The sequence below is a fragment of the Microcaecilia unicolor genome, chromosome 8, assembly GCF_901765095.1.
Source record: "Microcaecilia unicolor chromosome 8, aMicUni1.1, whole genome shotgun sequence".
NCBI classification, from domain to species: Eukaryota; Metazoa; Chordata; class Amphibia; order Gymnophiona; family Siphonopidae; genus Microcaecilia; species Microcaecilia unicolor.
Window position 1 is genome coordinate 203,529,461 of NC_044038.1, and position 23,867 is coordinate 203,553,327.

The window sequence follows — 23,867 nt, forward strand, 5'->3', positions numbered from 1 at the left end:
ACCGTTCATTTGTAAAAGGGCCCCAAGTGACTGTCTCTGCTCTGTATGGTGTAGGCTGAACAGATCTTTGTATGAAGTTACTGATAAAAAGATGTTCTTAAAAAATGCAGAAGCAGCAGCACACGTGACTCCCCTCCCTCACCATGGAAACTATCTTTCCTCAGGAAGAGCTTTCTCCAGCTCACACTTAAAGACACGCACAAGCCTACAGCCAAAGCACAAGTTAACTAAGGAGGTATGTCTACAATTCAGAAGAAGAGATTTCATGGGACATGTCCTGTTTTATTTATAAACCAAAGGGTAATATTCAGTTAACAGTGGTCAGTGATTTTTGTTTTTTTTGCCCCTGCTAGCTTTATGCATGGATATTCAATTCTGGGCAGTTTCTGGGCAGCATTAAATATCTGGGCATGTGCGGCCAGCCAGCAGTAACCAGATAAGTGCTGATATTTATGAAGTCCTATTTGGCCAGTTAACTTAACTGGTTAAGGGCTGATATTGACACTAATAAAAGTGTCAACTCTGCCCCCGACTACAGGGCTGCAGAGAGACTGAGCCGGACCCGGGGCAGGGCCACCCCTACTACTACTACTACTTAGCATTTCTATAGCGCTGCCAGGGTTACGCAGCGCTGTACAAGTTTAACATGGGGAAGGATAGTCCCTGCTCAAGAGAGCTTACAATCTAAAGGTTACAAACTATGTAGTCAGTGTAGGTAACTTACACTTATGTAGTCAGTGTAGGTAGCTTACAATCTAGAGGTTACAAACTCTGTAGTCAGTGTAGGTAACTTACAACTTATGTAGTCAGTGTAGGTAGCTTACAATCTAGAGGTTACAAACTCTGTAGTCAGTGTAGGTAACATGAATGGGGAAGGTGGTTAGGCGCCAAAAGCAAGGGAGAAGAGATGGGCTTTGAGTAAGGACTTCAAGATAGGCAGGGAGGGCGCATGGCGTATGGGCTCGGGAAGTCTGTTCCAGGCATAAGGTGATGCGAGGCAGGAGGGGCGGAGTCTGGAGTTAGCGGTGGTAGAGAAGGGTACGGATAGGAGTGATTTGTCCTGAGAGCGGAGGTTACGGTGGGAACCTACGGGGAGAGGAGGGTAGAGAGGTAATGGGGGCTGCAGATTGAGTGCACTTGAAGGTCAAGCTGCCCGCCTAGGATTGCTGCCGCTGCCTCCCTCCCAGGATCACTGCCGCCACCCTGCCAGAATTGCAAATACCTTGGCTGGTGGGGATCCCGAGGCCCCATCAGCAGAAGAGGTCTTCCTCCAGCGCTGCTCTTTCCTTTGCCACATTGCCTGCCCCCTGCGGTTGCTTTTTCTCTCATGTTGCGCGTGCTCGGTTTTGAAACTGAGCATGCGCAGCCTGAGGGAAAAAAGCAGCCGCTTGGCAGGAAATGCAGCAGAGTGAAGAGCAGCGCTGGAGGAAGATCTCTTCTGCTGCTGGGGCCTGGGGGGGGGGGGGGGGGGGAACGCCCCTCCAGCCAAACCAGTGGTCCTGCTGTGTCTTCTCCAGGTCCTCCCCAGCCTCAAGGGGGGCCCGGCACCAGAGTTTTCTCTCTCCCGCTCCTGTCAAGACGCGATCACCCGGGTCCCGTCAGGAGCAGGAGAGAGAGACCCCGGCGCCAGGCTCCCCTTGGAGGTCCGGGGAATTTTGCCCCCCTCCGTCCCCCTCTCTCAGCAGCCCTGCCCGACTCCACCTCTGGACCGCCCACAAAATAGACAGTTTCCATTTTCATAGTTAAAGGGGATATTCAGCGGCACCATCCGGGTAGGTGCTGCTGAACATCCTCGGGTAGGCAGCCAAGCACCATTTAAATGGTTTTGAATATCAGACCACAAATTCCCATAATACTATATCACGATACATATTTGATACTGTGCATGTCACAGAAGGACATGCTGTCTCCTCGGCATCCCTGGAAATAAGCCTGTTAGCTGCTTTTCCATTACTGCTCAGCAGTGACAGTAATTTCACTCTGGATTAATTGCCACCATCTTCATTCTGTGCATGCAAACAGATTTTGCAGGGTTTAACTCAATGCTTAATTTCAGCAGGTTGCTGTCTTTTCAACAGCAGCAGCAGCAGCAGCAGGGACTGAGTTTCAGGACATTTGGCTGCATGGAAGCTGAATCTCAGTCTGAAATGTTGTCTTGCCCTTCTGGAGGTGGAAGGGGCTTTATATTGACAGGTTCTTCCTTCTAATACTGGTAAATTCATCCTGGACCTGATGGTATCCAATTGTTTCCACTCCCCCTCCCAAATTAAGAGAGACATATAAAGGCCATGTTAATCGCAATTTAAAAACAAATAATCATGATTAATAATTAAATCGACTGCTGCACAACATTTCCCTCCCTTCTCCTGCTCGCCTTCCATGTACGATCTGGCATCTCTCCCTTCCCGCGCATCTGTAAAGCTCTTTCAATTCTCTCCCTTCCCCAAGCTGTACCTGATAAAAATCAAGTTTTTGCTCCGCCAGTGCCAGTGATACTCATAGGCTGTCTGCAGCCTGTACCAGACCTTTCCCTCTGATCTGTTCTGCGCTTCTTGTGATCCTGTTTTTGTATGGGCAGGATGGGTCAGAGGAAAAGGACCAGTGCAAGCTGCAAGCAGTCTGAGTATCTCTGCTGCTGCCAGAGCAAAGATTTGATACATGGGGGTGGGGGTGGGTGGAAGGAGGGAATTGAGAGAGCTTTATGGAACCATGGGTGGGATGGGGAGAGAAGGGAGAGATGCCAGACCGTGCACGGGGTGGGGTGGGAAGAGAGGGCGAGATACTGAACTGAGGGAGAGTAAGTTGGAGGGAGAAGAAGAGAGAGGGAGAGATACTGGACCCAGAGAGGGAAGAAAGAGAGAAATAATGGACCCAAGGGTGGAGAGCTTGGACCCAAGGGTGGAGAGCTTGGGAAGCTTGCCAGGTGCCCTTGGCCTGGATTGGCCGCTGTCGTGGACAGGATGCTGGGCTCGGTGGACCCTTGATCTTTTCCCAGTGTGGCATTACTTATGTACTTATGAGAGGGTCGAGGGAAGCAAGAAAGAAGAGAGAGAGAGGAGAGAGAAGAGAGAGAGAGAGAGAGATGTTGGACTCTGGGGGCATGGGGAGACAGGGAAGTGTGAGAGAGAGAGATAAATGCCCTGGGGGTAGAGGGGAGGGAGGGAGAGATGCTGAGCAATGGGGGAGGGGGGTCTTTGAGGACCTGGCCACTTCACTTTGGTCTTAGGCCTCCTCCAAAGTTGCAGCACCTGTTCAATGACTGGTGGAGTAGCCAAGCCCCACCACCTGTAGAAGTCTGTAGCCCAGTGGCATACTGAGGGCGGGCGGAGGGGGCGGTTCGCCCCAGGTGCATGCTGCTGGAGGGGTGCAGAGAGCAGCCGCGTGCCTGTTGTCTCCGCTCCCTGCTCCCTCTGCCCTGAAACAGGTTACTTCCTGTTCCGGGACAGAGGGAGCAGGGAACCAGCGGAGCCAACAGCTGCACGGCTGTTCCCAGCAGCTAAGAATGCACCCGGGGGGGGGGGGGGGGTGATGTGCCGGGTGGTGTGTGTTGCACCGGGGGGGAGGGGGGGGAGGTCGTGCTGCACCCTGGGGGGACGGACGCCGCTGCACCTGGGGGGGGGGGGGGGGGGGTGGCAGTCAACCAAGGATCGTCACTGCTACAGCCTGAGTTGCTCCTTTCCTTGTACTGCCTCAGGAGTGAGGAAGTTAGTGGTGTGCATTCAGCTGCAGACCTGGCACTCCCCAAGCAAGTCCTCTGGCAAAGTGGGGGGCCCAGATCTCCAAGGAACCCCTTTCCTGTTGTCCAGCATCTTTCCCTCCCTCCTCTCTACCTTGTCTATTATCGCTCTCTCTCTTTCCCATCTCCCTCTCCTGCCTTTCATTATTGCATGATTAAAAATTTTACTCAAAATGCAGCCCTGATAAAGGCCAGTCCCCTCCCATGGGGCCTTCCATTAGTTTTGCAGTAGCAGGTCACTAGTCTGGGTTCCAGTTTTTTACACCTTTTTGAAGTTTAAAATGATGAAATATTTTGACACCCACCAGACAGGGCTTAATGATCTGGGTTTCCTATCACATTATGAACCATAAAAATATACTGCTCTCTGTTTCTCACCCCCCTCCCTTCCACCCCTACATTTCCCTGGGAAACTGTCATTGGAATGCTTTTGTGCTTCATTTATATATTCTGATATTTGTCATCTTCTGCTCATTTCTGACTCGAAAATGAAGGTATTGCTTTTGAAAGTTAGTCCAAAAAAATATACTAAGTTAGTGCAATAAAAAAATTGTAATATCTCTTTTTTTGTTTTGTTTTTTGTTACATTTGTACCCCGTGCTTTCCCCACTCATGGCAGGCTCAATGCGGTGGGCAATGGAGGGTTAAGTGACTTGCCCAGAGACTCAAGGAGCTGCCTGTGCTGGGAATCAAACTCAGTTCCCCAGGACCAAAGTCCACCACCCTAACCACTAGGCCACTCCGGCACAGAAACCGGAAGCTATGGGGAAGGCCCAGAAAGAAAGTGAACAGGCAAATAGCAGCGGGGGTGATGGCCAGGGGCGGATGGCAGATCACACACACTTGGGCTGATGAAATGTGCGAAGGATTATTCTGGAAAGATGGTACGCACCTATCCGACATTGGAAATGACTTATCTCCAGAATGTGATAGAGGAGGTAATTTTGGCACAACAGGCCGCAGCTTTTGGAGTGGGGGACCCGGGGCAAGCTGTGCTACCCCGGCCTGGTAGCGGGGTACCCAAGCCTGATGGTGTAAGCTAGGCAGCTGGGGCAGCTGCGCTTACAGTTGAGCTCCCTTGCTGGACGGCGGGGAGCTCAGGTTATGATTGGTCAGTCTTGCTATGATGGCGGACCAGGTTGGACAATGAGCCTGAGGCTGGATCGGCTTGGGTATACCCATGGTTGAGATGTTTTGTATCCAAATAAAGCTGCGGCCGAATTATGCCATATAAAATACCATGTGCCGTGTCCTTATTGTATTTCATGTACTGTTGTGAATTTGTAATCCGAGGTGTCTCGGCTGCCCATGTTAAAGATAGGCGCAGTGCCCCAGAGGTGCACGGAGCCGCAGCTAACATGGCGCAGTGCACCGAGGGGCATGCGCGTTCATGCCAGCAGGGTGCCAGAGAAGCGGGGTGGGCGCGTTCCCGCCGCAAATGGGGGCACCCCGCTGGCATGGGAGGAGAGAGAGTGTGGTTTAAAAACCCTGGGGCGGAGCCCGGATGGCCTCTTCTCGCGTTTCTATTCATAACCTTTAAAAGTGGACTAGCATGGCTACCACACCATTTACATCCTTTTGGATAACCTGGTGGGGATTCTCTGAGGTAATGGAAGAGATCCTTCTCTTTAAGGCCTGGGTGACAACTACACTTCACAGACTCACAAGTGGTGTTCCTGAGAGTAAAGTCAATTTATTTAAAAAGCTGATGACATTTCAAAATTGTTCATCTTCCTTCTCAGTGACACAGTTCATAGTTATTCTTAAGAAGGTCCAACATGATAAAAACTTCTGAAGAATTTTGTGCCTCTGGGCCCTTGCACACCTCCTGGCCCATTCTTCCACCCTAGATGCCTCTGTCCCTGATTACTCTACAGGAAGCCCCTATAGCCAGATTCCAAGTCCCCACATTCCTTAGAGTCCCCAAAACTGCACCTCTCTATCCACTTCGTTCTCTCTTGCTTTTCTCCTTGACACCTTCCTCAGTGTCACCTCTGTGGAACTGTTAACTTCAAGACCCCAAGCCCTTCCAGTGGCTCCTCTGATGTCTCTGTTCACCAAACCAGGCAACCAGAATGTCCAACCACTGCCCTGTGATTTAGAAAGAGCAGGAGGCTTCTCTTACACAGTCACTTCACAACCTCACATGCCTTTCCAGCTCCATTCTGTTCTCAATAGAAGAACTGCTTTTGGAAATCTGGAACAGGGTGCCCACGTCGGTCTCCTTCCTTCCTTCTTTTGCCTCTCTTTTCCCTCTGACTCTTAACTCCACGTGATCTTTGGTTGAAAGATAGAGAGAAGTAATTTCAAGGCATCTGGTGTTTGACATGATATATTTTGTTTGTTTATCCAATTGGTAACAGCAGATTTCAGCTGTAAATATTTAAAATATTGGTTATCAGGAAGGTTATATTTGCATGTTAAATCTTTAAAGGAAAGGATATTTTTCTGAGAACATATATCTGCCAAACAATAAATACCTCTAGAAACCCATTCTTTCCAGATAATAAGATTGAAACCAATTTTCACATGAGTATGACTCCAAATTGAAGCCTCCATAGAAGAAGAAATAGAGAACTTACATGTGGAGTCTAATTTAAGAATGGCTTTGAGAGTATCGTTTATTGTTTGCACTGTTCTCAAATATGCGAAAATCCTAGCTGAATGCAATAATTCTATGACGATTTTTCAGAAAACATAGGAACCGGTGATCAAGTTTTGTAACCTTTAATAATATGGATATAGACTTCATTCATACTTGCATATTACTTACATTAATATTTATTTTTTTATGTTGTTGTACTACTCTAAACGAGATATTGGAGGTGTATAGAACTGTCTTTATAACATGTCTATGAGAGTGTTTTTGTATCTATTATTGAAAAATTCAATACAAATATTTGAACTTAAAAAAATAAAAGTCCACATGACCTCTCCTTTAGACAGGGGACAGTACCACACATGTCTCTCCAACAAGGGAGCACCTCCTGTACCCTCGTAAAATACTTCACATGTACATCCCATACCAATGGCACATTACTAGTGGTTCTTTTAACATACAATATTTTTCAGGTTAATCCTTATTTTAACCATTTCTAGCCCATAGACCCTCTGTAGTTGATATTCAGCCTGAGGAAGTCAATTTAAAAAAAAAATTCTGTTGTGATTAAAATAACATTGGATATTCAGCAAAAGTATTGGGATACCAGCACGTGCTGAGTATCGAGCTTCAGTGCTGATCAGTGGTGCTATCCGGTTAGAGGTGATATTCATGTTTCGGAGAGGCATTCATTTCACCCAGTGCTGTTCCTACCAGGGCTGCTCCTCCTGGAAAAACAAAATCTGGCAACGTTCAGTGTATTTTTTGTTTTCCTGTTATTGGTAACACTTTCTGTTTTATGCCCACCGAACACAGCCTGAGGCAAAGACTTCACTTACCTCTGTGTAAAGTCTTTGCAACATTTCAGCCTCCTGACGTCATGAAATGTGCATGTAACTAGAGTAAGTCTGAGAATCTTATGCTAATCTGTTTATTTCTAATGTGCTATTTTTCTTCTAAAAGAAATACTTGTATGCTTTTTTTTTAACTGCTGTGCTGTGCTATTTATCACTTTCCTTCATCATAAATTACTTTGCAACCTCTTTATTTCATTTTTCTAGTATTATTTAGGAGTTTGCCCATTAGTGACCTGGTGAGCTCAGAGCTCCAAGCTATTCAAGCGACAGCATGAGTACCTTTGCATACAAAAGAAGTAAGCTGTTGAAATATTTCATAGAATATCTATTCTAATAAGAAACATAATAGATAGGAGAAAACTGAACTGGCTGCAAGGCTTCTAATATCTTTCAGAAATCAGCCAAGAGTCCCACTTCAAATGAGAGCCTGTTCCACCCTGCAACTGCATCAGGGAGGGAGGGTGAACATGCATGTTTCTATACCCAGAAACATCAAAGAAAGCAGCATCCACTCTGCTTTCGAAGTGTTTTTGACCCCGGACTTGATGTTAGTTTCTTCCCCAGAACTTTAAGAACTGACCTTCCAGGATGCGCAGGTGCAGGGATAAATCTGAAATTTAGTGTGTCTTTAGGTCAATGTTCGCTTTAAGATGAGCGGGAGCCCTCTAACAGCATTCCTGCCAATGTGTGTGTGTGTGTGGAGGGAGGGGGTGTGGGGTGTGTTGCTTCAATATTATGTTTTCAATCGCTAGGGTTGAGCAGACTTTCTGAAATTCTGCGGAACTTGCCTGTCTCTCGCTCGTTATTGAAAGCATGATACTGAAGAAGCATCCCCACTGGCAGGAATGTAGGTGGAGGACTCCTCCCCCACTTAGAGGCTAGGACACACAAAAAAGTAGTTATTAGAGACATACACTGACACCATAACTTCAGAACCCTTCCCCTCCTTTGGAAAGCAGGCTATAAAGCTTAGGGGCCCTTTTACTAAGCCACGTAAGCGTCTTTGCGCACTCAACACGTGCCAAAATGGAGTTACTGCACGGCTACCGCGTGGCTCTTGCGGTAGGGTAATTTCATTTTTGGCACGCGGCCGATACGCGTGACCAAAAAATAATTTTAATTTTCTGCTTCATGTGTCGGACTTGGCGCATGTAGGTCGTTAACACCTGGTTACCGCGTGAGACTTTACCGCTAGGTCAATGGCTGGTGGTAAGGTCGCAGACCCAAAATGGATGCGTGGCAATTTTCATTTTGCCGCACGTCCATTTTCGGCAAAAATTTTAAAAAGGCCTTTTTTACAGCCATGCTGAAAAATGATTCTGCGAATGCATAAAACCCGCGCCTACACTACCGCAAGCCATTTTTCAGCGTGCCTTTGTAAAAGGACCCCTTAGTGAATTGGGCGCTATGGAAAACTGTGATGCGTTTGAGCACAGAGCTTCGGTAACCAACTGAGCCTACAAAGCATATCTCTTGGGCTGCTAGGGATACATTCCAAGGAAACACAAACTATAATGCTTTAAGAGCAAAATTTAATTTAAAACCAAGGGTGGTGATGGTCTGGAATTGTTACAGCTTATTGAAAAGGATTGCTAAAGAAAGAAATGAGTTGCATAAATGTTAATGAGAGAATGCAAATGCTATGCAACTCTATACTATATTCTAATGGACAAATAAAAACTACAGGCAAATGACACAGTCTGTCTTGTATTATGAATGGTCTTAAGGAAGGAATATCACATGATCCTTTCTCGTATCCACAACTTGCCAAACACATGATAATATAAAAAAAAAAACCAAGCACTGGATCTAAGCTTCACATTTTGAGGAGCTGGTAACACAGACAGCTATGTAAAACTCTTTTTAGTGCTACTGTTTCGTACTGTCAAATACTTACAGAAAGTTTTCTATTTATCTGTGAAAACTTTTCTGCCAACATAGTTCAATACAAAATATAAAAATCAAGCCTCTTTTTAGCTTAAAATCTTAAATACGTGGAACTACAAAACCCTTTAAAATCTGAAGTTCAGACAGAGGAGGAAAGATTTTAAGAAAAGTGTAACGGTAGAGAAAGTCCAACAGGAGAAATAAACAATTTTTTCACTATATAGGAGTGGAAAAAAAAAAAGCAGAAAGAATAGGAAAAACGTGGAGAATCAGAGGGATAACTGGTGTGACTGGGATAGTGTTCTTCTTAAACTAGACTTCTGGTGAAAAGTATCACAGTGGTAGAGTGCAAAGCTCTGGAGGCTCCTTTCAGTTGCTAGTATGATCAAACAATATGAAAATGTGGTCCAATAATCTTGCTTCATGAAAGAATTGCCCCAAGAGCCATTCTGTTTTTATATTCCAGGAACTGAATAAAGTACATGTTTGATTTTTAACCAGAAAACTTATCAAATGCTCACAGCAACTTTATTTATTTTGGTTTATGAAATGCCTGCCACATTAATGTCCCAGGTGATATACAATACATTCAAGAAATATTAAGGCCATAAATTTTATAAAACAGGATACACAGGTCACATAAAAATCATAAAATACAATAAAATGAATGTAGGCACTTGGAAGATCTCTTGTTCCCGAAGTGACTGCTGTTGTGTGAGACTTGCTTTAATTAAAATTAAACTGAAGCTGGCCCAGTCTGAAGGGCCATCCCTTTTGTTTTGTCTTCCCCTCCCCCTGTACCTGGAGAGGGGAATGCAAAAACGGAATAAATTCTTGGGTAGTTTGTGAGCAAATGATTGTGATGCTGAAACCCAGTAAAGGACAGTTTTGAATGAGCAGGAAGCCCAAAAGAATAAATAAATAATTTAACCCCCCTCCCCCCACCCCCAGATGATGGGGAGCAGGAAAGGGGGAGATGGTGAGCAACAAGTGAGTCAATGCTCAGAACTCCTGTGATAAACCAACAGTGCAGAAATTATACCTCCGGAATAGAGCAGAAATCTAGCTCGCCAATGTTCAAAGGAAATAATATTCAAATTATATGCATGCTGTAAAGGCGAAAACAAGGAGGGAAATGAGCTTGGCACACACGCAGCAAAGTTTCACGGTAAGCTCAGCACCTGTGTGCATGCGTCTGACAAACTCAAAACTGAAGCACATGTGGATAGGCATAATCGAAAGGGGCGCCCAAGTTTTCCTGAGGATGTCCTCGTAGGACATCCCGGCAAAGGGGCGGGGAAACCTGTATTATCGAAACAAGATGGGCGTCCATCTTTCCTTTCGATAATACTGTCGAGGATGCCCAAATCGCAAAATTTAGGTCAAACATTAGAGATGGTCGTCCCTGATTTTCGACGATAATGGAAACTGAGGACGACTATCTCAGAAATGACCAAATCCAAGCCATTTGGTCATGGGAGGAGCCAGCATTCGTAGTGCACTGGTCCCCCTGACATGCCAAGACACCAACCGGGCACCCTAGAGGGCACTGCAGTTGACTTCAGAAATTGCTCCCAGGTGCACAGTTCCCTTGCCTTGTGTGCTGAGCCCCCCAACCCCCCCCCCCCTAAACCCACTCCCCACAACTGTACACCACTATCATAGCCCTAAGGGGTGAAGGGGGGCACCTACATGTGGGTACAGTGGGTTTCTGGTGGGTTTTGAAGGGCTCACATTTACCACCACAAGTGTAACAGGTAGGGGGGGGATGGGCCTGGGTCTGCCTGCCTGAAGTGCACTGCACCTACTAAAACTGCTCCAGGGACCTGCATACTGCTGTCATGGAGCTGGGTATGACATTTGAGGCTGACATAGAGGCTGGAAAAATATTTTTAAAAGTTTTTTTTTAGGATGGGAGGGGGTTAGTGACCACTGGGGGAGTAAGAGGAGGTCATCCCTGATTCCCTCTGGTGGTCTGGTCAGTTCGGGCACATTTTTGAGGCTTGGTCGTAACAAAAAAAGGACCAAGTAAAGTCGCCCAAGTGCTCGTCAGGGACGCCCTTCTTTTTTCTATTATCGGTTGAGGATGCCCATGTGTTAGGCATGCCCCAGTCCCACCTTCGCTGCGCTTCCGACACGCCACCGTGAACTTTGGTCATCCCCGCGACGGAAAGCAGTTGAGGATCCCCAAAATCGGTTTTCGATTATGCTGATTTGGGCGACCCTGGGAGAAGGACGGCCATCTCCCGATTTGTGTCGAAAAATGGGCGCCCTTCTCTTTCGAAAATAAGCCTGATAGGCATCTTTTTTCTGCACCTTATAAGCACGTCAATTTTTTTAAAGCAAAAGCTTTAAAGGTAATCAATAGAAATAAAACTAAATAAAACATGGAAAATAAATTTTTTTAACTTGAAAGGCTTATATTTAAACGCAGGAAACTGAAGCCAATGTGTGCTTTCATTTTTGGATTTGCTCTGACTTGCACACATTTGTCTCTCACTATCAGCGCTTAGGGGATTGTACAGTCTTCTGCTTCCAAATTATTTAAAAAACCCATCAGATTTTAAAGAAAGAATCATAAGAAATCCTCTCTTCAAACACCCTAATGCCTGCTCTGAGCCTGCATTATTTTTTCAGTGGTAAGGCAGCTTTGTTTTGTGTGCAGTTCTCTGAGAATTGGGGGGGGGGGGGGGGGGGATAGGAAATGCCCTCTTTAACATCCATTTGACTGCATTTGCATGCTATTTGCGTTAATCTTTGGCACACACATCATCTCCCACGCTACAGCCTCTGAGTATTGTGCACTCAATAATATGGCCACTAGTCCAACCCTCGTCGTCTCTTTGCCACCCTCAACTCCCTCCTCAAAGTGCCCTCTGCTCCCACCCCCCCCCTCACTCTCTCCTCAATCTCTGGCCGACTACTTCCGTGACAAGGTCCAGAAGATCAACCTCGAATTCACCACCAAACCTTCTCCTCCTCTTCATCCTATAACCCACTCTCTCAACCAACCAACCCAGACCTCCTTCTACTCTTTTCCTGATATCACCGAAGAGGAAACCGCCCATCTCCTCTCCTCCTCGAAATCCATCACCTGTTCCTCAGACCCCATCCCCACCAACCTACTTAGCACCATTGCTCCTACTACCACCCCTACCATCTGTCATATCCTCAACCTCTCTCTCTCCACTGCAACTGTCCCGGACACCTTCAAGCATGCTGTGGTCACACCACTCCTCAAAAAACCATCTCTTGACCCTACCTGTCCCTCCAACTACCGCCCCATTTCCCTCCTACCCTTCCTCTCCAAGATACTTGAACGCGCCGTTCACAGCCGCTGCATTGATTTTCTCTCCTCTCATGCCATCCTCGATCCGCTTCAATCCGGCTTTCACCCCCTACACGCGACAGAAACGGCACTATCTAAAGTCTGCAATGACCTGTTCCTCGCCAAATCCAAAGGTCACTACTCCATCTTCATCCTCCTCGACCTATCCGCCGCTTTTGACACTGTCAATCACAACCTACTTCTTGACACACTGTCCTCCTTTGGGTTCCAGGGCTCTGTCCTCTCCTGGTTCTCCTCTTATCTCTCCCATCGTACCTTCAGAGTACACTCTCATGGTTCATCCTCCTCCCCTATCCCGCTCTCAGGGATCTGTCCTTGGGCCCCTCCTTTTTTCAATCTACACCTCTTCCTTAGGCTCCCTGATCTCATCTCATGGTTTCCACTATCATCTTTATGCTGACGACACCGAGCTGCATCTCTCCACACCAGACATCACTGCGGAAACCCAGGCCAAAGTATCGGCCTGCTTATCCAACATTGCTGCCTGGATGTCCAACCGCCACCTGAAACTGAACATGGCCAAGACTGAACTTATTGTTTTCCCACCCAAACCCACTTCTCCTCTCCCTTCACTCTCTATCTCAGTTGATAACACCCTCATCATCCCCGTCTCATCTGCCTGCAACCTCGGTGTCATCTTCGACTCCTCATTCTCCTTCTCTGCGCATATCCAGCAGATAGCCAAGACCTGTCGCTTCTTCCTCTACAACATTAGCAAAATTCGCCCCTTCCTCTCTGAGCACACCACCCGAACTCTCATCCACTCTCTCATTACCTCTCGCCTTGACTACTGCAACCTACTCCTCACCGGCCTCCCACTTAGCCACCTATCCCCCCTTCAGTCCATCCAGAACTCTGCTGCACGTCTTATCTTCCGCCTTGACCGATATACTCATATCACCCCTCTCCTCAAGTCACTTCACTGGCTTCTGATCAGATACCGCATACAGTTCAAGCTTCTCCTACTAACCTACAAATGCACTCGATCTGCAGCCCCTCCTTACCTCTCTACCCTCATCTCCCCTTATGTCCCTACCCGTAACCTCCGCTCTCAAGACAAATCCCTCCTTTCAGTACCCTTCTCCACCACCGCCAACTCTAGGCTCCGCCCTTTCTGCCTCGCCTCACCCCATGCTTGGAACAAACTCCCTGAGCCCATATGCCAGGCCCCCTCCCTACCCATCTTCAAATCATTGCTCAAAGTCCACCTCTTCAATGTCGCTTTCGGCACCTAATCACAACACCTCTACTCAGGAAATCTAGACTACCCCAACTTGACATTTCGTCCTTTAGATTGTAAGCTCTTCTGAGCAGGGACCGTCCTTAGTTACTAATTTGTACAGCGCTGCGTAACCCTAGTAGCGCTCTAGAAATGTTTAGTAGTAGTAGTAGTAGTCTGGCCCTAATCGCCTCTAGGGCCTGCATTTGGTTCTGAGCATTGGCCCAAAGCAGGTGAGCAGTTTGGAAAGGGAGCATGGAAAACTTTGTTACGCTGGTTATTAAGAAACCAAAGGCTCAAACAGGGAAAATAGGGCAAGGAAAAAGGAGGACTAGAAAAACTGAGAATGAGTGGCAGAACTTTGCAGAATGGTAGGGGATGGAAGATATGAGCAGAAAGATCAGTGAAGATGCAGACAAGAAACCGTTAGACTTGGTAGCAGAGGTGGTGAGAAACAGAAAGGTGATGCAGACATTTGAGAGATGGAAGTGACAGATATTAGGCAGAAGAGAAATGTGTCGCAATTAGAGAAGGATCAAATAAGATCGTTTAAAGCAGGGGAAATAAATGAATAAATGAAGCAAACATTTCAATGCATATTGCTAGGTCAGTGTAATGCCATCTGTGGGCAGCCCATGGGAATCAAAGCTGCTTTTTGTGACTACACGCTCTGCTGAGCAGGATCCTTAACTAATTTGAGCAACATAACAACCCTTGATATACCATGGGACTGAAGCCTTCAGCTCCATTGGAAATTACAGCACATTCCAACTCTTAAATCCAAATCATTTCTAGAGGCTCCAAACTTATCCAAGCTTGATTCAAAATGAATTCTAAAGTTAAGTGCTAGAGGAAAAACAAACAAAGCCAACTGGTCTGTACTTCTAGTTACCCTAGACTTGGCATCCTGTTTTTTATGGCTTTTAATTTGTTCATTTCAACTGGTAGCCAAACTATTTTTCTTTAGCACATGAATCATTCTGTCTGATTTTTTGCCTTCCTGAAAGTCTTGGTCATACAGTTATCTATCAAATGCCTTCCAACTGTCAGACCCCTTACACCATGACAAGCACTATCAAATGGCCATGAATTCCAAACATCATGGCTACCCATGCATCATTGTGCTGATGTATTAATACTCACGATACTACTAGTGAATTCCGGTGCGTTGTCATTCACGTCTGCCACCGTAATGATTGCAGTTGCCGTATTTGAGAGACCGTGGTTAAGATTTCCTTCTGTGTCTGTGGCTTGTATGATGACGGTATACTGCTGAACTTTCTAGAAGCATGGGGTGGAGGGGGAAAGAGGGGAGGAACATAGACAAAAAACATGTGCATGAGTGTGGAAACTGACAGAGCAATTGAGATTAGAGCTTTCCAGGTTCACTACTGGAAAATTTAACCCGGCCTAAGATTCAGATAAGCAAAATATGCATATGTGGAGGGTGATTCTATAAACAGGTTACCTAGGTGGGGAGGCTAAGAGGGGCATAATTGAAAGGGGTGCCCAAGTTTTCCTGAGGACGTCCTCGCAGGACGTCCCGTTGAAGGGGCGGGGAAATCCGTATTATCGAAACAAGATGGGCGTCCATCTTTCGTTTCGATAATACAGTCGGGGATGCCCAAATCTTGAAATTTAGGTCGTCCCTAGAGATGCTCATCCTTAGACTTGGTCGTTTCTGATTTTTGGCGATAATGGAAACTATGGATGCCCATCTCAGAAACAACCAAATCCAAGCCATTTGGTCATGGGAGGAGCCAGCATTCATAGTGCACTGGTTCCCCTGACATGCCAAGACACCAACCGGGGACACTGCAGTGGACTTCAGAAAAAGCTCCCAGGTACATAGCTCCTTTACCTTCTGTGCTGAGCCCCCAAAACCCACTCCCCACAACTGTACACCACTACCATAGCCCTTATGGGTGAAGGGGGGCACCTAGATGTGGGTACAGTGGGTTTCTGGTGGGTTTTGAAGGGCTCACATTTACCACCACAAGTGTAACAGGTAGGGGGGGATGGGCCTGGGTCCGCCTGCCTGAAGTGCACTGCACCTACTAAAACTGCTTCAGGGACCTGCATGCATACTGCTGTCATGGAGCTGGGTATGACATTTGAGGCTGGCAAAACATATTTTAAAAAGTTTTTTGAGGGTGGGAGGGGGTTAGTGACCACTGGGGGAGTAAGGGGAGGTCATCCCCGATTCCCTTCAGTGGTCATCTGGTCAGTTCGGGCACCTTTTTGTGGCTTGGTCGTAAGAAAAAAAGGACCAGGTAAAGTCGTCCAAGTGTTTGTCAGAGACGCCCTTTTTTTCCATTATGAGTCGAGGACACCCATGTGTTAGGCATGCCCAAGTCCCGCCTTCGCTACGCCTCCGACACGCCCCCGGGAACTTTGGTCATCCCTGTGACGGAAAGCAGTTGGGGATGCCCAAAATCAGCTTTCCATTATACCAATTTGGGCGACCCTGTGAGTAGGACGCCCATCTTGCGATTTGTGTCGAAAGATGGGCTTCCTTCTCTTTCGAAAATAAGCCTGTAAGTGGGCCCTACTTTATGTTTAAGACAATTTTTATTGAGTGCAAACCAAAAACTATAAGAAACAAAACGGGCTCCAAACAGGAGGAACGTGACATCACTAAACAGAAACAGTAGAGGTATACACTCAAAAGTCTAATGATACTCAAACCCTCCCAAGATACCCCCAACCCAAGCAAAAAGCAGAAGCAATTGGGATATACTTGGGTCCTTTCTGCCATTGAGGATGTACCTCCTGGCAACAGGAGTAAGAGTTGACCAAAAAGGTTCCCATATAGACTGAAACAATTCTTCAGCAGAAGAACAATGATCGTGAATTCGGTGGCGCTCCAGGGAAAGGATACCAACCTATTTTATATGCTACTGCTGAAAGGAAGGGGACATTGAAGATGGCCAATGTTGCAAGATAACACATAAGAGGATCAAAACAGTCCAACAATGGAAGCGTTGAAAACCCTTGCAAGCTGGTTGTGGACAAGGGAGAACACCAAAAAACAGACGAGGTGATAAAGAGACTGTAGTGTGCCAGATTGAGGTGGAACATTGCCAAAGGGTCGCAATAACTGGATATGTCCAAAATATGTGTCCCAAAGATGCTACTGGTTACCCATAGTTCAGAAAGTCTGCAGTACTGCGGAGTCTCAGCAGTTGTGCCTTTTTAGGAGAAATGTAAAGAAGCATAGCAATTTTATATTGTATCTCCCAAAAAGAGATGTTGTCCATATGTGTCCTAAGGCTCTTTAATCCAGCCACCAACCACTCTTCCTCCATGGCCTCCCAAGACTAAGCCTGTGACAAGGAAGTATAGCTCCATTGTGGCACAGTATGCTGCAGATGGTGATGATGAAAATTGAGGGTTACTTTCTGTTGTGAATTGAGTGTGTAAGCAGTGGGCAACATCTCATATACCTCTTCAGTGAGACACATGGGTGATAACGAAAGCACATAATGGCATAGCTGCAATTATACATAAAAGTCCTTGATGCAATCCAGAACACTTTTCATAAAGTGGCAAAGGATTAAATTCTGTCCTCATCTATCAGCACTTGAAAAAGATGTTGGTGGCCCCGGGCGCCCAACGGGCAAAGAAAGGAGAGTCTGTACCAGGTAAGAAGGCTCCGTTGTTCTGCAAGGGTAACAAAGGTGTGCACTTAGCTTCCAAACCATGATACTTGCAGACTCGCCTCCAAACTCAGCGCAAAAGGGGAGTACAGCCAAAGTCTACAGACACAAAAGGGGATCCATGGTGACACCGTATGAAGATAGGCACTAAAATACACATGACCCAAAAGCGCTAATTCCAAAGTGGTACAAGAGAACATAGAGGTGAAGCAGAACCAATCATTAATATGCCACATACCACAGTCAACTGTCAAAAGACGAAGGTTCAGCAGGCCCACCTCCTCATGCTCTCTAGGCAAGGCAATATGAACCATAGATAACTGAGTTCACTTGCCTTGCCACAAGTAATGTTGAAGCCATCTAACCAGCAAGTTCTTGTCAGCAATTTGGACATACAGAGGCAACATTTGGAAGGTATACAACCACTTCGGTACAATAACCATGTTATACAGACTAATATGCCCCATTAAAGACAGTGGGTATGCCCCCCAACATATGAAGGTGAAGATCAGTAAATTGATGCAAAGGAGTGACATTCAGCTTATACAGATGAGATAAATTAGCAGGTATGAGGATCCCTAGATATTGAAAAAAAAACATCCGCCCACTGCAAAGAAAGGGACACAGCCAGGATGAGCGGACCTGCAGGTTAAACAGCAAAGCCAATGATTTAGTTAGTTTAATGTAAACCCCAATAGGAACCCATATGCCTCAATTGCATTGAAATACACCACAAGGGGGCCTCAAAATTGCTCTTCTAAAAGCTTATACAATTTACCCGAGAACCCATTGGGACCTGGGGATTTGAAAGCCTGGGTCTTCTTAATGGCCTGCTGAAGCTCCTTAGCATGGAGAGGGCTGTTAGAGAATTCTAGGGCCTCCAGAGAGAAGCACGGCATACTTGAGGTTTCCAGATATTCTAAAAATTGTTCAGAGGAAAAATCCACCCCTTGTCGATAGATAACCTGAAAATAGTCCAGCAATACCTCCACTATCTCAGTAATATGAACACGAATGGTCCCATCACTCATTTTCATAGCTAGAATTTGATGCCTTTTTTTTTTTTTTTTTACAAAACCTTGGTGACCTGAACCAAAAGCTTCCTAGGCTTTTTTCCAAATCTGTGAAACTTACACTTCCTATATAGCAAAGACCAATGGACCCACTTGTATAAAAGAGAATTTAGAGCAACCTGAGTAGTGTAATATATGGTAAGATATATTAAATGTTTTTTTCCTGGGACTCTGTGGGGGCTGTTCCAGGGTTTTGGTGGCTGGTGCTGGCAGGAAAAGGTTTAAAGTTTGGGAATTTTTAATAGAGTTAGGTGAAGGAAGTGTGAGATGTTTCTTAAATATGGTTTTATTTTACAAGAAATAACCCATGATTAGGTGGGGATTGTACTACAAAATGTTTCTTGCTGTTTTGGGTACAGGTCAGGTTAAAATTGACTTTGAAATTCTCTATATAGGAAGTTTTGCATTAACTTCTATGGGGGGTTGAAACAGCCAAGATTCTAAAACAGATCAGAGAAAAAAAACTGTATTTTTCTGACAAGCTGATTGGTTGAGAGATGTCAGATGTTCCTCTGGGGGGGGGGGGGGGTGAGTTGCTAGGGAGATGTGTGAACTGAAGAGGAAGGCTCACTGGCTGAGCTGAAGGAAAAAGATGGCTGTGAGCACGGAGGGTCTGAGTGTGTGAAATGTAAGAAACAAAGTATATATTTAAAGTGAAATAAGTGATTGGAAAAGCAATTAAGACCCAGGTTTATGTGTGCCAGTTACTGAAAGTGAGCTGAGGTGAGTGTGAATGTTCCAGTGATAGCACTGAATTTCAAGAAATAAACAGTGAGTTACCATTTTTTGGTGAAAGAAATACCAGAGCCTTACTGAGAATGAGATGATTTGGGTTGAGAAGTGAGTGCTTAAATAAACAATCTGTCTTTTTCATGGCTGTATTGCTGAATACCTTTGGGGAAAACTGATGTGTTTTGGGTGAGAGAGGTGTACTAATAGAAAGTTGTGAGAAAATTTAAACCATATTTAATTTGGTTTTGAGTGGAGAAGAGGTATGTTTCTGCATACAGTGAATGAATGGTTAAACTATAGGGAATTTAAGGTAATGGAAGGTGGAATGAGAGTCTGTATGCAAAGGTACTAAGTGGACACATGGCTGCCTACTCTTTTTAGGATAGGGAAACAACAGTGAGAAATAGGTTTTGTAGTAAGAAAATCTTTAACTTATTTTATTTCAATTAGAGAGTGTGGCCAGGGCCGTGCCAAGGGTCTGTGGCGCCCCCCTGCAGATGATCAGTTGGCGCCCCCCCCCCATAGACGAACAGTTGTGCGCCCCCCCACCCCATGAAGGTGATCGCTGCCCTCCCGCTCCCTGGGCCATGTCCCAACTGCCCGCCCTCTTCTCCCCCCCCCCAAGATCCCTTTTAAATTTACCTCCGGCAGCGAACGAAGGCGCAGTGTCAGTGAAGGAGGCAGCGCTCCTGACGTCTCTAGTCTTCCCTTCGCTCAATGTCCCGCCTTCTTCTGACATCATTTCCTTGACATCAGAAGAAGGTGGAACACTGAGCGAAGGGAAGACTAGTAGAGATGTCAGGATTGTCGCCTCTTTCACTGATGCTGCGCCTTCGTTCGCTGCCGGAGGTAAATTTAAAAGGGATCTTGTTGGGGGGGGGGGGGAGAAGAGAGTGGGCAGTTGGGACATGGGAGAGGGCGAGGTAAGCATGGCACGGTGGGGCGCCCCCCCAGAGGACGGCGCCCTCCTGCCATGCTTACCTCGCTTGCCGTGTTGGCACGGCCCTGAGTGTGGCCACAGTATTGAGAATTGCTTATTTGTCACCAGAGTGGAGTCAGTTCCTGAAGAAGCACAGGGAGTTCAAGGTTTTGCCTCCATATATTTTCTTTATAAGTGAGGTTTAGGAAGAAGAGCTCTGTGGATCATCCGCTGAAGGATTTCCAGATGAGCTCCAACGCAAGAAAGACATCACCTAAATAAATTCAACTACAGCTAAGTGACATTGCCAAGGATGTTGAAAGGAATACATCTTAAGGGAAAACAAAGGAACAGAACATCAAATAGCAAAAATCCATGAGATCCCTGCAAAGACTCCAATAGTACACACAAAGACTCCAATTTTTACACCAGGAAAGAGAATAACAACAAATATCTGATTTTGATAAAAAGACAATTTAAATACGTATCTGAAAAGGTTCTTTTCTGCCTTTTTAGGTGATTTTGTTGAAAGAAACAGAAAAGGGAAGGGTATACATGTAGTTCTACATTTGAATGTTGAATATGTTATTGTAGTTCTATTAAGCCACACACTAATTGTGAATTTGAGTTTATTTGAATGAAAATTTGCTTGCATTTGTATTCAATAAAGAAAAAGATATCTTGCAAATCTGAAGGTGCGGTTCTTCCATTTCAGGAACAAATCCTAAATTTAGCTTCTTTTCCTCCTTTATTCTTTGAGAGTAAAGGACAAGGTTAGTTTATTTGTTCTACTCCCTCGGCTGTGAGTGAGTGTTCCTTGGATATTCGCCATGACTACAACAACAGGTATCTGGGAGCACATCTCTACAGTCCAGCCGAGAGGGGTGGTAACAGTAGCAAAAAAAATGTTCCCTATTCTGGGGGGTAGGGGAATATATGTATGTCCCCTTGGCTTTGTGCAAAGCGCGTTCCAGAATTATTATGCTTTGGTTGATATGCTTATTGTGGGCACTTGTATATGTCAAGATGTTACTCCATAAAACTGTTTTGGCTGCCTCCCAAAATAGGATGAGATCACCAGCATGCTGGCTGCTGGTCTGACAATAAGCGTCCCACTTAGAAAGTAAAAAGGTCTTAAGGTCAGTGTCCCAAAAAAGATAGGAAGGTTGCTGCCACAAGTGAGCTTGCAGATAAAAGAACTCCATCGAGAGAGCCACCCAAATCAGGGAGTGATCCAAAATTTCCACAGGACCAATCTCAGAAGTTATGACAGCTGAGAAGCAGTGGGCAGATATTAGGATGTAGTCCAGCAGGTAAAGAGAACCATGAGAGCATGATAGCTGAGTGTAATCACGCTGTTGAGGGTGTAGCAAATGGCATGGGTCCTCCAAGGCTAAAGCCCTGCAAAAAGATTGAAAGGAATTCATCCGACACCTCCCCGAAGACACTGAAGGAGTGGACCTATCCAGGGAAGGATCTATTACCAAATTAAAGACCCCAAAACAATCAAAGACTGACCAAGATAGGGAGAACAAAGCTGACTGAGGTGAGTGAAGAACTGAGAATCAACCTGATTTGGCCCATATACCACTTTTGATGTAGGAAGTCAGTGATGTCTTTCCTTGACCTGGGTTCCCAGTTTGTTTGTTCCTAATTAATTTTTGTATTCTTTGGATTGCATGATATCTTTCCTATCATAATGGAATTCCTTTTCTTTCTTTTCTTTCTTTTTTCTGTTTTTATTTATATTGATATTTTAGTGTTTTTGTAAACCGCCCTGACCTGCTTGTACAGATAGGGTAGTTTAGCAAATTGTAATAAATTTAAACATAAACACTAGCAAATAGTGCACTGTTCCTTGTAGTGTTATCTACAAAAAGATATATCTACCAGAGCTAGATTTAGCTAGGACACCTCCCGAAGAAGAATAGTTACACATCGCCCACTCACTTACGCTGAAGCTTAGTATGTTCAACATCACCAAGTCGTGTCTCCTGGAGACAGGCAATATCAGCTTGGACCCGGTTCAGTGCTATCAATATCTGCCCTATTAATAGGGGAAGTGATACCCCCATGTTCCACAATATCAATCTTTTACTCAGAGGGGAGCAGGGCAAGAAAAACAGGGATTTACTGCGATACCATTCCTGGGAGCCCGGCCTCCCCCAGAGAACATTCACCCCAGAGATTGCGAAGATATAAAGAGAAGGCAAAACCTGCTACATCCAAAGAAATTATTTGTAATGCAAAGAACCACAGAACCCACAAAAAATCCCAAATGAGGCAGCACAGAGCTTCTAAATGCCCCCCTCTCATCCAAACCCCCACAAGCAGCTCACACATACACACCCTTCCATACAAACCACCCTAGCCATTCCTCATGCACTCCTCTCGATCCCCTCCCCAACACCCCCCCACCCACACGTCCAGCAAAGCACACCCCACCTCCCTGCTGGGGGGAAGGGAAGACACAGAGTCACATTTTCGAGGCAGAGAGCTCCCTGACCCAAACCCACACAGAGAATACATAATTAAATCAGCAATTAAACAGAGTGAGCAACTATACAAAAAAAGATGACAATTGTTCAAGTGCAGCCATGATGTGGAAAGAAGATGACAAAGGCAAGAATCCTCCCATTATGTAATCGCTATACAGAAGATTGTAAGTAATGTAGAAGGAACCCATAGAACCTCTAGCCTGGCAAAAAAGTAATGTGGAAGCCACACTGTTGTCAGAAGCCATGGTATTAATCAAGTCCTGGTATGCAGTTACAGAGTCCAAAGGAATCCAGCGACCAGAATGGAAAACTTTAAGTTGCTGGTAGAGAATCAGAAAGCGTTTGTTCAGCTCCACAACTCTAGAGTGCAATGGTGTGAAAATGCACCTTTTTTCCATTCAGGAGAGTAATCTTGAAATATCCAGATAGGAGCCTCCTCATAAACCAAGGTCTCCCGCTAACGCTTGTAAGACTGAAGGAGGGCCACTTTGTGGGCATAACTATGGATCTTGGCAATCTCCACTCTTGGATGAGTCTGGCTATCTGTCTTAAGGCCTAGGCAATGAGCCCACTCTAGATGCACTGGCCCCATGCCCTCTGGCAGTGGCAGGGCTCTCTCCAGTCACTGTTCAAGCACTGTAATGAGCTGGGCCTCCAAGATGGTTTCATGGAAGCCAAGGAAGAAAAGATTATCCCTGTGAGAGTGGTTTTCTAAATCTTCCAATTTCACCTCCTGTGTGCGCAGTTGATCCTGCAGGGATTCTAGGCCCGTTGCTGTTGCATTATGATCGTCCCCTAGCATGGAGTCCCACGTCTCAAGCTTCCCTTGTGCTGGGAAGTATAGCATGCAGTGCTTCCAAATTTGTCATCTAGCTGCTTCCGCAGGGATTCAAAACACTTTGCTGTCGCATTATCTTCGTCCTCTAGTGTGGAGACCCGCGACTCAAGCTCTCCCTTGACCCGGGAAGTGTCAGCAAACAGAGCTCCAAAATTTGTCATCTGGCGGCTCCCGCAGGGATTCAATGCCCGTCGCTGTCGCATTATGATCATCCTCTAGCGTGGAGACCCGTGTCTCAAGCTTTCCCGTGTGCCGGGAAGTGTCAGCAACCAGTGCTTCCAAATTTGTCATCTGGCTGGAGAGTTGTGCAAGCTGTGGATCTAATGCCTGGACTACCGAAACTGTAAGGGCAGAAATGTGCTCTGTGGTAATGGGCAGAATTCCGATCCTGTTACTGACCACCATTTTAGCTTTGCTGGACTTCGCTTTCTCTTCGTCATGCCGTTGGGATTTAGCGCTCATTTCCTCCCTGTGCCTGGCGAGAAATTTGTCTATAAAGCA

General features: G+C 45.8%; 1 protein-coding gene across 1 annotated transcript in view; it reads right to left on the reverse strand.

Moving 5' to 3' along the window:
• The window catches only part of CDH4 (cadherin 4), a 394,777-nt gene that overhangs the window by 86,024 nt on the left and 284,886 nt on the right, over nucleotides 1-23,867 (reverse strand). The window contains exon 7 of the mRNA XM_030213453.1: nucleotides 14,791-14,928. Within this exon, the coding sequence (XP_030069313.1) occupies nucleotides 14,791-14,928 (138 nt within the window). The remainder of the gene's footprint in view (nucleotides 1-14,790; nucleotides 14,929-23,867) is intronic.